General features: G+C 39.6%; 1 protein-coding gene across 5 annotated transcripts in view; it reads left to right on the top strand.

Annotated features, from left to right (window-relative positions):
• Positions 1–15,326, top strand: part of RUFY3 (RUN and FYVE domain containing 3) — an 80,656-nt gene extending 65,330 nt beyond the window's left edge. For 3 of the 5 annotated variants that reach the window (XM_081083334.1, XM_081083336.1, XM_081083335.1), the window contains 2 exons: positions 254–351; positions 1,915–4,159. In XM_081083334.1, the coding sequence (XP_080939460.1) occupies positions 254–351; positions 1,915–1,987 (171 nt within the window). In that variant the 3' untranslated portion in view covers positions 1,988–4,159. Of the gene's footprint in view, positions 1–253; positions 352–1,914; positions 4,160–4,384; positions 4,505–5,654; positions 5,755–8,546; positions 8,612–10,950; positions 10,979–11,738; positions 11,808–13,935 lie in introns of those variants that run through there. The other 2 variants (XM_081083333.1, XM_081083332.1) reach the window with 1 other exon arrangement.
• The last annotated feature ends 629 nt before the right edge of the window (positions 15,327–15,955 follow it).

Below are 15,955 nucleotides of genomic sequence, written 5' to 3'. Positions count from 1 at the left end.
TTAGCTTTTGTACTGGAATATGCTAAATTGATGAACCTTCTGGTGTTGATTTTTGTGAGAAAGATGCATAAAACACTACTAATTTTAAACGTTGCTTTTTGTTTCTTCTACACTTGGGAACTAACTAGTTCTCAAATATATGAGCATTTCTATTTCTCTATTTCCCCACACACCATTAGGTTCAAAAGGCATGTGGATTTTTTTCAGGATTTTATATTGAATATACATCACTCATAATTCTTTTCCATAACAGAGTTCAGACTTAGGAGTAAAACAGAAAAGTGAACTAAACAGTCGCTTGGAAGAGAAGACCAATCAGATGGCTGCTACCATTAAACAACTTGAACAAAGGTAAAGTTTCTTTAGAAACACTTTGGCCTACAGTGCTGGAAGTGCAGAGAATGTACTATGCATTTGGCAAACAGAAAGTATGTTCAATTCTCCCAGCTTAACATCAGCATGCTCGCAGAGAGAAAGCTGATAAAAGTTAGTGTTGTCTAAGATGTTGCTGAAAACGTTTATAAAAAACATTAGTCTTTCATGACTGTTTTGAACAGCAGAACTCTAACCCTCTCACTTAATCCCATTTCAGTGCCGTGTGTTAGGGGAGGGATACTTAACAAGGATGAAAGGGCTTTCAAATATGTTTGTGATTCTACTGTTTTATTGTTCATCACTAAAGTCATTAAATACTTTGGTGCCAGGTGATACAGGGGTACTGAGGGCCCTTCTAAAAAATTTAACCCCTTTCTCTCCTTTCTCCTGAACAGTCCTATAGCTTCCACTGTCACCTCATGCCCATGACTCTTAAATCTGTCCCCAGCTCTGTCCTTCAGTCTTGTATTCTCATTCTCTGACCAGCTATTTCCCTCCAGTACCCACCATTCATTAAGTACATCCTCTCCCTATGCTACTCTTTTGTTTCATTTTTGGTTTGAAAACACCGTTTTCTTCCTAGTGCCAAGAGAAGTGGCTAAGACTTCAAGCTCAAATGAGCAACAACACCCACGGTCATTCATTGTTGCCAGCCTGTGTTGCCACCTTTACCCCCACTGATCACCCTTGCACTTGAGCAAAACTAAACTACCAACTGGTCCCTGGACATGCTTCCTATTTTTCTCATCCATATCTTTTCTAATAGTTCCACCAATTAGAAATGCCCTTCCTCTCCCCACTTCCTTGTTCTTCAAATACATTTTTTTACATTCAGGTTCAAAGGTGACTTTTTTAAAGCTTCCTCTAATACTTCTTCCCAGATAAAAATAATCTGCCAAGTCTGCCCTTGGAACTCCCATGGCCTTATATCCATACCTCCCCAGACTGCTTGTAACACTTTTCATTTCTGCCTTACCTCATACCCTTGATATATGTATTGTATCTTCTAGTAAGAGTGTGAACTCCTTAAGGTTAGTTAACTAGTTGTTTAAATTCCCTCATTGGATCTGTCACAGTGCCTTGCCTTTACAAGGCATTTATTTAGTAGATGCATGAATGAATGGATGAATGCATGATGTCTTTTATTCAGATGATTCTTGACCGGTAGGGTCCTGAATGGCACTGAATATTAATGTTAACTCAAAGTTATTTGCAAATTAATAAAAAAAAAGCTTGAAACCTCTGGTTTGGCTGATTTTAAATAAAAAGATATTCGTCTATCCAGGAAATTATCTAAGTTCTTACTCATAAGCAATTATGTGTTTATGATTCAACAAATCAATTTTAGTGTTCATAGATTATGTGTTTGAAGTGTATAAAATTCGTTTTCAATGGTTTTTTGACTTGGTGTTTAAAGCAGACAATTAATGACATCTCTTCAAATATGCTGACTTATTATCTTGCTATTTTTCTCTTTCCTGTTTATTCATTTTCTCATTCCCCTTTCACTCCATTTTTATTTTTATTTTATTAATTTAGTGAAAAGGATTTGGTGAAACAGGCAAAGGCCTTAAATAGTGCAGCAAATAAATTGATCCCCAAACATCATTAGGCATTTTGCAGCATGTCACAACAGAATTGTAAAAGGAAGAAATCTGAAAGTTATTACATTTGGGCTCTGATTCATATAAAACATAACCAAAAATTGACTTTGAATTTATTGGACTTTTAAAAAAAAACACCACAATTTGATATATAGGCTGTGTTTTTTCTTCTTTACTTTCTCCCCAGAGTTAGAAAATTTAGTGTAAGTTCTCAATTAAATGCCAAATAAACTTCAAGAAATTACTTCTGAGTTGACCAATAAATAAATATTCCATTTAAAAAAGAAGCCTAGGGAATTGAAGCTTTGTACACATATTATTGATGCTTTGCAACCCAGTACCTGACAATATCAGATTCTAGATGCATTGTCTATATCAACGAGCCTGTTCTACCACTGCGATGTAATGAACTAGAGGTGACTATGGGCCTGGACTCTTCTAAAGTAGTTCTGTGTCTCTTAGGCCATGACCCCTTTTCACTTTTGTTATGTAGATTTAATCCCCAAGCCAGGATAACTCTTAGTATTTTACTGCAGTTCTATTCTCTGTAACCAATATTGCTTGCAACTTTTTTGCCTTAGTGACTTCCTGGGGTGGGGAAAACAGCATCCTTGCATTTCTATAAAGTATATAGAGATAAAATTAGTGATTAGGTAATTTATAATAACATAATAATGTGGAAGCTTGGAAAAACCCTCCTAATATTTGTCATCTTCTACCTCTGCCATTTTCTTGCAATTCCAGTCCCTCTTTAGGTAGTTCAGAGAGAACAATTTTAATAAAAATACTCCCCTCCTATGAAAAAATACACTACACATATTTTAAATCCTGCTTTTCCTTTTGGAGTAAAGACAACCAGGTATTGACACGAGTGGTGGTTTCCTGCCTGTTATTCCATGCTAGAAACATTTTCATAAGAGTTTTTGTTATTTTTTGTTTAGATAAGGATTTGCCAAAGTTTCTAGGAAACTAACAATCTAATTATTAGGAAATCATTCCAAAGTGGGAAATAGATAAATGATAAAAACAATCTTTATTATTTAGTCTAAAAATAAAGATTCCCAATAGGTGTCCACAAACAATAATAAGCAGGGCTTATTTCTCTAAGTGACCACAGATTTAACCCTTTCTGGATTCCACATTGTAAATAATCCAATAAATAATGTAATTTTTTAAAAAATGGCTTTTGAATTTTCGGGGACAGGCTAAATAAGCCTTTATCCCTTCAAAAAGTCATGGCAAATGTTTTGTTTTGTTTTGTTTTGTTTTTTTCATTCTATTATTGCAGCATTTCAGCTGCTTAGGTTGGGACAAAAATAATCCCTTTGCTTCCTGCTCATGAAATTCATACATTCCTGGAGAAAAAAAAAACAGAATTAAGAGAGTAAGCTAGATTTCATTTATGCTTTTACAGGTCCTTGTAGACTTGAACCAAAGTCAAATCAAAGAGCACAGGAGCAACCCTCATGGAAGATCCTGTGCTCTTCAACTCACTTTATTTCTTATAATTTTGCACCTATTTTTATCTTCATCAAACTTTTGTGGTAAATTGCCTTTTCTATGAGCATTCAGGAGTGTTCAAACACCAAAATAAAACAATTTTAGAGACTACACATAGTATGCTTCCAAATTCTATTTTATAGGGCCCTGGATATTTCACCTCTTAGAACATGCTTCTTTATAGGTGCAAAGTTATAGAATATATGGAAGAAAACATTCATCAGAATCTCCCAGAGAATCTGGTCAGGAATTCTGTGCAGGCCCAGGGCTGAATTGCTTATCCAATTACACACCACTTGGCAGGAATAGAAAAGGAAAGAGATGGCCAAATTCTAACAAAGGCTTCTCCTTATATAACAACCCAAAGACTGGGGAAGGGTTGATATATAATGTCCAATGGTTTAATACAATTTGTGGGTTAGGGGGAGGACCAGGAAAATGTTCCAGTTCCATATATAAGAAGGTAGTTGCCCATTTGCAAGTTCCAGTTGTGTGTATAAAATAAATAAAAAGTACCAAACCAATTAGGAAATAAAAACAACCAAAAAAAAGTGGATTTAACTATTACTGTGTGCTTAAGGTTGGCTTTGGATATGGATTTTCTAAACAGTGGTGTTTTGTTGTTCATCATCTAATGGCTGTAAACTGTAGTACTAGAATAAAAAAAAAATGGAAAATCACTTTTCTTCTGCCTGGTTCACCTTCATCTTGCTTTTCTTGAGAATTTGTTTCTTCTCCATCTTTTTCCCCCGTATTTTCTTCCCCTGTGTCCTACAGAATTTTTGTCTTCTCTCTGTCTCTCCATGCCTTCTTCCTTGGGTTGTTTTATGTTGTGCTGTGAACTTGGTCTTCCTCCCCACCGTGGCTTTTGTTTTTTATCACAAGTTCATGTGGCTCACATCCAGATTGCGCCAGGCCGAGCGAGGCCGCCAGTCTGCTGAACTGGACAACCGGCTCTTCAAGCAGGACTTCGGAGACAAGATCAACAGCCTGCAGCTAGAAGTGGAGGAGCTCACAAGGCAGCGGTGAAGAGAGGGCGCTGCAATCGACAGGGTGGTTGTGGTAATTCTAAGGCTGGACAGTGTGAGAAGGGGGTCTCATGACCCAGCTATCTCCGTTCTGCCTCTGTAGTGCCTTTCTCTGATATTAGAACTCAGAAAGCTTCACATACCTCAGCATCCCCAAAATCTTGTCGACATCCTTTGTGTTCAAAGAATTAGGAAGTTACAACCCCAGGTCCAAGATACACAAAAAAGAGTAAGAGAATTAATAGCCAACATAACACTAATAATAGCATTTTCTGAATTCTTACTGTGTGCCAAATACTTCACTGAGCACTTCACATGCATTCTCTCTTAACATCTCCCCATCAAACCTATTAATAGGTGATCTTATTACCTCCACTTTCAGATGAAATTAAAGCTTAGAGGGGTTAAATTTGTCCAGATTCACACAATTAAGCTAATAAGTGCGACATTCTAATTAAAAAGCCTGTCTCTCACTGACTCCAAGCCCTCAACTCACTTTTCCAGATTATCTCTCAGAGGCTCGTTTCTGTGCTAAAATCACTGACTTCAAACAAATAGAACATGGGTGTTGGGTAGAAATGCACATAGCTGCTAAGGACACGTGGTTGAAGGTGTAGCTGGGGCTCACTCCTAAACCTGTAGAAAGAGACAGTTCATTCATATGAAATGGGACTTCAGTGTCAGTGCTTTCATACTGAATCTGCTGAAAATTTATAAATACTGTCTTTCAATTACAGTAAATCCTACTAATTGCCATTCAGTTGACCACAACTCTTCAATAAGAGTTCATATTAAATATTGACATTCAGAGTGGTGAACCTCAGGCACTGGGAGATCCTAAACCTAGTTGTCCATATATAGGGCAACTTTTTATTAATCAACTATTAAAATTTTATTATTAAGCTTTAAGAAAAGGGTTTGGGATTCTTAGTCTAAGAAAGACTAAACATGTATGTATTTTAGTGTTACTGGCTTTATTTTATTGTATTTTAGTACTTTAAAACCTAGTTTTCCATATATAGGGTAACTTTTTATTAATCAAGTATTAAAATTTTATTATTAAGCTTTAAGAAAAGGGTTTGGGATTCTTTTTAGAATGATTTCAGAACTCCAAATGTTCATCCTTTTCCTCTCCAACCTATCCCAGGAACCAGCTTGAGTTAGAACTAAAACAGGAAAGAGAAAGAAGGTTAATGAACAGCAGGAGCATCCCAGGAAAGAGTGCCCAGAAGCCAGAACCCAAAATGGTAATAATTCTTTCTCCCTTGTTTGTTTGTTTAATACTTAGAGACTACCTTGATGGGCTGGACAGTTTCCTCTCATGGAACACGTGCTAATTGCTGTGGCTTTGAGCATGTAGCTAGCAGGCTAGAGCTGAGTGGACACATGAGAGCTTGATTCTGGATCTATCTCTGAGGCGCTCTCACTTGATTTCATTTGGTAAAGGGAATGAGTAACCATACTTTCCTGTGGCCCTGTCAACCTTTTTAATCTGTCAAGTAAGATTATTTTGGTATCTTAACAAAAATAAGTGTTTCTTGGACTTCTGCTAGCTAATCCTATATAATAAAAGGCAAATATGCAAATTGTCCCCAAGAGCGGGAGTTCGACTGACAGGGAGTTAGACATGCGCTGACCACCGTGGGGCAGTGCGGAACATGGCAGGCATTGGCAACACAGCGCTGGTAGTGGGCGGCAGTGGACGCACTGCCAGCCCCAATGGGCCCTGACAAGAGTGAGACCGTGGCAGGATGGTGGAGCAGGTGAGCGGGCGGCATCAGGCCAAGGCAGGTGCAAAGGGAGGCCTCAGCCAGCAGCAGCTAGGGACCCTACCTGTGCACAAATTTTGTGCACTGGGCCTCTAGTCTAATCTAATAAAAGAGAAACATGCAAATTGACCATAACTTTGCTATGCCCCAAGCCATGCCCACCAGCCAATCAGAGCAACAATATGCAAATTAATCCAACCAAGATGGCGGCCAGCAGCCACAGAGCTGGAGCAAGCAGGAGGCTTGGTTGCCCCAGCAATGGAGGAAGCCAGGCTTCCCACCTGCCCTGGCCAGCTCTAAAGGCAACAAAGTTTCAATTATAGAAGATAAATAAATCCCAGATACCTGCTTCCAGCCAGCCTCCACTGGGAGCTTGGGTGGCTGGGGACCGTGGCCAGCCTGCAAACAGCCCTCAGCCCCTCACCCAGGCTGGCCAGGCACCCCAGCAGGACCCCCACCCTGATCTGGGAAACCCTTCAGGGCCAACCAGCCAGCCCCCATGCACCAGGCATATAATAAAAGGGTAATATGCAAATTGACACTAACAGCAGAACGACTGGGAATGACTGGTCACTATGACACACACTGACCACCAGGGGGCAGACGCTCAATGCAGGAGCTGCCCCCTGGTGGTCAGTGCACTCCCACAGGGGGAGCTCTTCTCAGCCACAAGCCAGGCTGACGACCTGCCAGTACAGTGGTGGTGGTGGGAGCCTCTCCTGCCTCCTCAGCAGCGCTAAGGATGTCCAACTGCAGCTTAGGCCTGCTCCCCGCTGGCAAGTGGACATCCCCCGAGGGCTCCTGGGCTGCCAGAGGGATGTCTGTCTGACAGCTTAGGCCCAATCCCCCGGGGAGCAGATAGACATCCCCCAAGGGATCCCAGACTGCGAGAGGACACAGGTTGGGCTGAGGGACCCTCCCGAGTGCACAAATTTTTGTGCACCAGGCCTCTAGTATTTTTAATAATATGGCATAGTAATCCCTCCTCACCCTGAGTTCTCCTTTAACAGAATTGTCTTAAATGTGGATTTGCTTCTGTAGACATTTTCAAAATCATGAGGATTTCAGTTTTAGCATACTCAAGGTACTCACTTCTTTAGAGAAAATTAGAAAAAGGTGGAACTAGGCTTGGGGAAGGGACAACAATGTAAAGTGGTTTAAAGACCAGAAGTAGAAGTTTCTACAGAACAGTCTCAGGACAGAGACCTCCAGCTCCTGTGGTGGGGAGGGAGCTACAGTAGGATAAGATCGTCTCTGGGACCTGGAAAACAAGATCCAGCCTCTTCAAAAAATAAAATTAGAAAAGCATGAAATACCTTTTCTGTTAAAGAGGGAACAAATTACCTTCTTTGTACATATATATAACAAAGCAGGACAAATTTATAAGCTTATTTAAAATTTCTAGAGAGTGTGCTGCTAATTTCTGGAGAGTAGAAAAGAGTAAGTAGAAATTTATTACACAGTACTCATTAAAACTAATTTACATTGTGCAAAGTACCACTGTGTAGCCTGCTGTCTTTATTATTTTAGTTTAGCAAACATCAAATATACTTATAAGGACTTACAGAGATTTACCAAAATCTTGGACTATCTTATCTGGTTTTGGGTGTCTTGATCATGAATTGGCCTGCAGTAGGGCGTCCTACAGGGTAAACTGCATTGACTTCCCTTCCTTGATACTTGAGTGGTCTCAGAACATGCATTGTACTTTTGGAGACTGATGGGCCTCAGCTGAGGCAGGCAGCAGAGTGTGTGTGCCACAGGAAGAATTTGTCTCTAAAACTGCAGGTGGTAAGTGGTCCTTCAAAGAAGAAAACTCCTTGACCTGTGCAGGCTGTAGAAATCATCATGGCATTGGGCCAGAGGGCCACACAGTCTGCTGGGTACAGCCATGCGTGGTGTGACCATTTTTCCAGAGCTCAGCCACCAGGGGGAATATATATGTGTGTATCTACTTCTCTCCTTTTTCTTCTAGTAGCTGATACCTTGAGCCCACTATGCAAGTAAATAGTATACATTCTGAATTTTCATTTGAATATCAAGAATTAAAGAAAAGGTCTACTCTGAAAATCATTTGTTGCAAATTCTATCAGAATAATCAGTTAAGAAACTACTTGGAGCAAAGAATGAGAAAAAACATCTTGAAAGTTTAATTCCTTCCCTTTAAAAAGCTGCTTAGCTTTATACCCAAGCTAAGAAAAAATGACTGCAATATCATCATTGTTTAGCATTCTGAATCCTTAATAAATTAGGCTGTTTTCTTTTGGCAGGATGGGAAGCACAAAATTCAAGAGGAAAATGCTAAACTAAAACAACCCCTGGAAGAAAGCCACAGGTGTTTGTTAATAAAGTATTAACTAAGATATAAAGTGATTTTGGGGTGGTGCGAAAGAGGGAGCTTTGGATATACATTGGCAATGACAAGGCCGGACACTGACTTCTAATATGAATATTCTAGAAAGACATTTTGAAGGAGTTGTGAGTAAATAACAAACTAAATAAGTATTGTAACACAGTAAACCAAACCCATTTAGTCCATTTCAGAAACAAGAAGGGTGATCAAGCTGTCCTCTGACTTCCCTAAAGTTAATTCCCAAATTCAAATTATCACTTAGAAGATTATCTCTAATCTCTGCTGGATTGGTATCCCAAGAAAATGAAGCACATGTCATAGCATTTCTTAGGTTCTTACATGTACGTGAGTATGACTCACCTCTGCCTGTGTGCTAAGAGAAAGGCAGCTGTGTTTCAAAGAAATCCTCTAATTGCCCTTACTTCTGTTCTCTTAAGGGTCTCAGACAGTTTAATTTTATTCCTTTTTCTTAATTCTTCATCTGATTGTTCACTACAATGAAGAGCATAATGCGTTTAAAGGAAATTGACTGTTAACAATAATTCTAGCAGGTAGACATATAAATAATAAATAAAATATTAAATAATCCCACTGCATTAAAAATGAAGGAGGTCCAACTATTTGACATCCTGGGAAAGGCAAAACCATGGAGTCAGTTGCCAGGGCCTCGGGGGTGTAGATGGATGGATGAGTAGGCGGAGCACAGAGGACTTTTTAGGAATGAAAATACTCAGTAAGATACTATGGTGATTATACCTGTCGTTATACATTTGTCCAGATCCATAGAATGTAGAAAACTAAGAGTGAACCCTAAGGTCAACTAAGGACTTCGAGTAATTATGATGTGTCAGTGTAGGTTAATGGATTATAACACCATGTACTACTCTGGTACAGTGTGTTGATATTGGGGAGAATGGATGGAATATATGAGAAATCTCTGGACTTGCTGCTCAGTTAGTTCTGCAGTGAACCTAAAGCTGCTCTAAAAGTTAAGGTCTGTTGTAACAACAACAAAAGGTTAGTAACAAGGAAATAGACCTGAGAAGGGTTCTGAAAGAACTATACAGTGTGTATTTTTGGTATCTGCCCTTCCAGGCTTTGATGCCTTAAGAATGAGGTTTTGTGTCATCAGGAGCAAAAGCAGCTGCTGGAGACGATAAATCGCCTAGTGCAACAGCAGGCTGATTATGCAGGTACTCAGCCTAAGTAGCCCTTCCTCACCACCAAGGCCAGAGTGATTCCAAAGACTTTAACTTTAATCCCAAAGAGCCTGGTCTGACCAGGACCTACCTTCGACAACAGCCCGATAACAACACATCAGATTGCCCTGAGCCATGGAAGGGAATAGGCCATGAACTTAACCAGGACTAAAAAATTCCTTTCAGGGTCAGCTCCTTCCAGACTAAAGTCAGTTTGTTACAGTCAGGAGTTTCTTACGCACCAGGTTCTGATTTAGGCCCTGGGAATATAAGACAATACTCCCTTATATCCGTAATGTATTTCACATTTGCTACCTCCTTACAAATGTAATTCTTGCAAAATTTCAATCCATTCCTACCTCACAGATGAGAAAGTTTAGGAGTACAAACAGGCTGGGTGGCACACGCAAGTTGCCTCTATTTGCCCTGTCTTCTCTTTTTCAGTACCTTGTCTCTGCACTACAGAACAGCTGCTTCCCGGGCTGTCCGAAAGCACGCCCAGGCTTCCTAGGGTTGTGGTCCAAGGAACAGCTGAAAACCAGGTCACACTGGGGGTCACGCTGCCACTCAACCGAATGGAAGTGGAACCACTGTGCATCTTGGGACATTTTCTCTAGAGCCAAAGTGGACCTGGCTTTCCTTTTAAGTTCTATTTGAAGTTGGGAAAATCAGGATTAACTCAGCTTGGTCTCATGTGACAATCTCCTTCATTGCCCTGTCCCTGATTAGTAAAGTTCACATGTTAACATTATTAGGGAGAGGGGACTAATATATAACATAGTGAATAGATTTCTGTAATATTAGATAGAAAAAAGCTATTAAAACATGGTGTTGGCCATTTGGAGTTTTACATGTTTGGAAAAATAAACGTTTACTGGGTAGTAAAAAGGAAACATAAACTACAAATCTATTTTTAAACAGGAACCACAATGTAGACCAAGGATCAAATTCTAGTAATAAATGTAACAACCAAAATTTCCTCTTCTTGAAGGTCAAGATTAGTGATTATATTGGTTCCAACAACATAAAAGAACAATGGTATTGCTTTTTGTGTGCGTTTGAAATGATACAAGGAAAACATAATAAGTTGCTGTATTTACTGTTTCTAATTTTCCATTCTAGGCTGCAGTCTCCCCCAGTGGATGAACAGGTAACTGAGTCTCCTGTCCTGAGAAACATCTTGTAGAAACTGTGTGGTTGGCTGTGCCATGCCGGGCTGTAAACAAAGCAGCATGGAGGTAGATGAATGTGTCCAGGCCTTGTGTCCTCGCCTTTTAACAGTGTCCCAAACAGACATGCATTTGCCTGAAACTCCCAGGGAGCAGCGCAGCTTTGAGCAATCTCCTAAGTAAACACTAGTCCTCACTTGTTTGAAATTCTGTGACCTAGGAAACTGGTCCTAAGAGAGCTCACAGTACCTCCCTTTCCCTTAGATTTCCCAATATAAAATGGAGAGAAATATATTTCTCAATCACTTAGAAATACTGTAATTGTAAAATACTTTGCAAATAAGTAGTATATGCCAACCCAAAGAGAAAGATGATAAATGCTTCTGTGTCCAAGTCACTCTGTTATTTATTAGGATATAAAGCGAAGCTTACTGTTTTGCATTTTCTCATAGAGTAACTCAAGAAGGATGGGGCTCCCTCCCCCCCACTTTTTACATTATACTTATATACTTTTCTTTTTATAAATAAAATCATGTTAATTTATTATAAAAATTAAAGAAGCTCCAAGGCTAAAGATAGTAGTATCAGAGTTGTGTTAAGGTGGTGGGACTCTATGTAATTTTCTAGTTTCCAGGTAGTCTGTACTGTGCTTATATTAATTTTGTAACTAACAATGCATATTCTGAAAGTATTACTATTTCTGGGGTTAAGGGAAACTAACCGGCTTACTGTGTGGTTTAGGATCAGCTGCTGCTCTCTGAAGAGCCACAGGTGTGTCAGCTATGCCAGGAAGGAGGCAGCCTAACAAAGGTAACAGTAGTGAGCAATGAGCAGGTTCTCACAGGGATGTCCTTACACTACTAGCCCCTCCCAATAGCAGGGCCTTTGCTGTGGAGAGTGCAGAGTGGGAGGAAAGCAAAAGGAACATGCATTTATTTATTTTTTTAATATATTTAATTGATTTTAGAGAAGAAGGAAGAAGGAGAAAGAGAGAGAGAGAGAAACATCAGTGATGAGAGAGAATCATTGATTGGCTGCCTCCTGCATGCCCCCTAATGGGGATCGAGCCCAGAGCCCAGGCATGTGCCCTTGGCCAGAATCGAACCCAGGACCCTTCAGTACACAGGCCGATGCTCTGTCCATTGAGCCAAACTAGCTAGGGCGGAACATGCATTTATTGTGTACCGTTTTTTTTTCAGTCATGTTGGTAAATCCCCATTAAAACAAATATAAACAACTAAAATAATTTAACACAAATAAACATAAACTTATAAATATTCCTTGAGTGCCTGCTGTATGGAATATGATGTTCCATGTGCTGGAGAAAACGATGAGCAAAGGGTAGACCAAGTCCCTGTTCTTGTGAAGTTAATGTCCTTTATGCCATCATTTTAATAAATGAAGAACCTCAGGCTCAGAGATGATAAATACATTTCCCAAAGTTACTCAGCTCATAAGTGCAGAGCCCAGAGGCAACGTGACTTTGATTCCAAAGTCTGCATTCCTCCCAGTAGTCCATCCTGCTTAGAACAGATAAGGAAGGTTTTGTGTAGGGGGGTTCTTTGAATTATTTGGGGAAATAGCCTCTGAGAGGGAAACGAGCTCTCTCCAATACCACTTGCTTTCCCCTGAGATCTTCAAGGGTCTCTACCTGAGCACCTTCCCATTTGTTATGCTACTAGAGTAGGCAGAGGGAGAGAAATTCAGAAAAGAATGTTGGCCATAGCTGTGCCTTGCTCACAGTAGGACCCTCAGCATCTAATACCATGCCCTGTTCATAGTAGAGTCTCAAGAAATGTCATGGACAAGGAGTGTGAGAAACAAGTGCTTGGAAGAGATAAGAAAACATGCCCAACCTCTAGAGTACAACCTGCCTGCCACCATTTGTGATTATGCTGAATTTTAACCAATGACAGAAATATAGAAGAAACTGCTCTTCTAATTCTGGCTTCTCTCTTCTAAGCTATGCAAAATAACTCAGTGTGTCAGGAAAATTCCTCCCAGGCTTTCAAATAGAAGTGATCCCCTACCTCCACTGCACCTTCTGAGAGATGAGTTGTTAGAGAGTAGCATTATTTGTAGGGGAAATTATTCGTCACAGCCTCTGTATGTGGACTCTTGGAGCTGTGTGCACCACCTTACCACAGCCTGACCAGTGGCATGGTCGTGGTGACCCACCTGCTGCTCTGTTGCTTGGCCTCTGAAGATGCAAAGTGCTTAATAAAGAGACTAATGTCCCTATAAACAGGATGAGGAAGTTGCACTGATATCCCAAAGGATTTGCATGTAGAGCATCACAGGAAAGCATTGAGCACATCTGTGTATTAGGAATTATACTTTCAGTTCATGCCCAGCACATGCTTTAATCTTGGGCTGCTACCCAATCCATAGTAAAGGTGGCCTTACTTGGAGAATGCATAGGCGTTTGCAAAGTAATCTTAGAATTAGCCTACCTAACAGTGACTATAGCTAATGAAAGTATGTATCCTAAAGATAATGTGTGTATTCTATCCTTTTTCATTCTCTTCATTTAAAATCTAAGAACTAGAGCAGTGATGGCGAACCTATGACACGCGTGTCAGGTGACACGCGAACTCATTTTTTTGGTTGATTTTTCTTTGTTAAATGGCATTTAAATATATAAAATAAATATCAAAAATATAAATCTCTGTTTTACTATGGTTGCAAATATCAAAATATTTCTATATGTGACACAGCTCCAGAGTTAAGTTAGGGTTTTTCAAAATGCTGACGCATCGAGCTCAAAAGGTTCGCCATCACTGAACTAGACTGTGTGCTTCTCTGTAGGCAGAGATCATGCATAGCAAGCATTCAGGCAATGCTTGACTAGACGCTAGTGTTGATGGTATTTGGCCTTTTATATCCCATGCATCCTTGTCCCTTTTCTTCCCCACCTAACCTGCTCTTCTCCTTATAGAATGTATGTGAGAACTGCAGAGGAACCTTCTGTGATGCCTGTTCAACAAACGAACTGCCTCTTCCTTCAAGTATTAAGCCTGAGCGAGTTTGCAATCCCTGTCACGAGCAGCTGATGAAACAGTACTCCACCAGCCCAGCATAAGGCTGGAGGCCAAGACCTGGACCCACATGCCTCTACCTGTGTTAGACATCAGGATTCCCTAGAGGCCAGGCCTGAGAATCATCTTGAGTTGATAGAAATGGTTTAAATAAACCAGATCCAGGAAGAAAAGACAGTGGCTGGGGCGCTGGAACTTTTGCTCGTTTTCCCTAATGACTGTATAAATAAAGTTACTCAGTTGAACTTCTAAATCTAAACAACCCCACTTTGAAGGGTTTATTTTACGGCATGTCTTTGAAAGCTATTCATTTTAGTAAATAGCGATAACACTGGTAGATATAGTAGGAGAGGGTCCTTAGCGGATAAGAATATAAAGAAAAATGATCATCTTCCTCTATTACATTTGCAGATTTGAGGAGGAAAGATAAATGTTATGTGGGATCAAAATGACAGATGTTACATATTTTCCCAGGTGCTGCTAAACATGAACATTATTTCCTCTTCAACCCCACTACCTACCTCTTTAAAGTATCTCTATCAAACTGTGAACACAAGCTCAGGGAAAAGAAATTAAAGAGTAATATAAATTCTGAATGTACTTAAAGCAATATTATATTATAGTTTCAGGACCAGAATTTTCTGGTCCTGGCCTGTAGGTATGTTCATTATCAGAACAAGGTGGAGGAACAGTTGCTGTTTTTCCACGTAATGACTTCAGAAGTAAATTCCTGCCCTGTTCAGTCTCCAACTACAAACAAGCCAGCTGCCTTCCCCAGTCTCCCCTCTCCAAGTCATAAAGCAAACTGTTAGTTTTTAAGATGGGGTTTAACTTTTTCAAATAGGAAATATTGAAAACAAAATTAACAAATTTACTTAACTCAGGTGTTAAGTAAAACAATTACGTCCATGGCAGAGAATAATGAGCTCAAAATATTCTTTCTTGACTAAGGGATCCTTTATTCTGAGCCAAGAATTAGAACTGGTAGACAGGTTTCTTGGAAAGTATGATACTCAAACATGTTTCAGTAACAAGCTTTGAGGGGGGAGGGGAATGCGTTTAGCAAGGGAAGGAAAGAAATGGTATATGCTATATTCATTCTGTTACATGTGCCTAGGTTGTAACTGGGTTAGAATTCTCAAGTAGAAACATCCTGGAACCGTTGTATTTTATAAATTCTGTCTCCTAAAAAGGGTTACAGCTTGGGAAAGAGTTGTTATTTCAGAAGTCTGGTGTGTTATTTGAAGCTGAATTTTAAGAGTACTAAGGAAAAATAAAATCTAATAAATCTAGCCTAGCTTATTGTCTTTTTTCCCCTTTAAATAATATTTGTTTTTGTGATTCTTCATTCTCCTTATTTTTGGCTACCTACATATGCCAGCATTGTTCTAGGTGCCACGGATAATTTAGAGAATTATCCTATATTAGCAAGTTATTTTATCATTAGTTTCAATTAAATTGGAAACGGGCAGCTCTGTACATAGACTGTAGGATGTAATAAGTAATTAGACATGAGATGTTATTTTTTGGAAGCTCCAAAGATCTATTAGTGCAGCAGCCCACAAGAGCAAGGAGACCAAGTCATGAAAACCTTGACTTAATGTTAAGCCTATTGTCCTTAAAATTTGCTTTCCACCATTTCCAACAGCATCAACAAGAATTAACCAAAGAGGCAAACAACTTTTACACTGAAAACTATAAAACATTGCTAAAAGAAATTAATGATACCAATAAATGGAAAGACACCCCCCACCCACCCATGTTCATGAATCGGAAGACTTAATATCCTTTAAGATAGCAATACTACCCAAAGCCATATAGAGGCTGTAATGTAATCTCTTCCAAAAATCCCAATATAGTAGCGATGGTGGAAATAGAAGCATCCATGCTAAAATTCATACAGACTCTTAAGGGGTACCC

Source organism: Myotis nattereri (genome assembly GCF_964212035.1).
Source record: "Myotis nattereri genome assembly, chromosome: 1".
Classification (NCBI taxonomy): domain Eukaryota; kingdom Metazoa; phylum Chordata; class Mammalia; order Chiroptera; family Vespertilionidae; genus Myotis; species Myotis nattereri.
The sequence above is the reverse complement of the archived record's forward strand: the minus strand, read 5'-3'. Positions and strand labels throughout refer to the sequence as shown.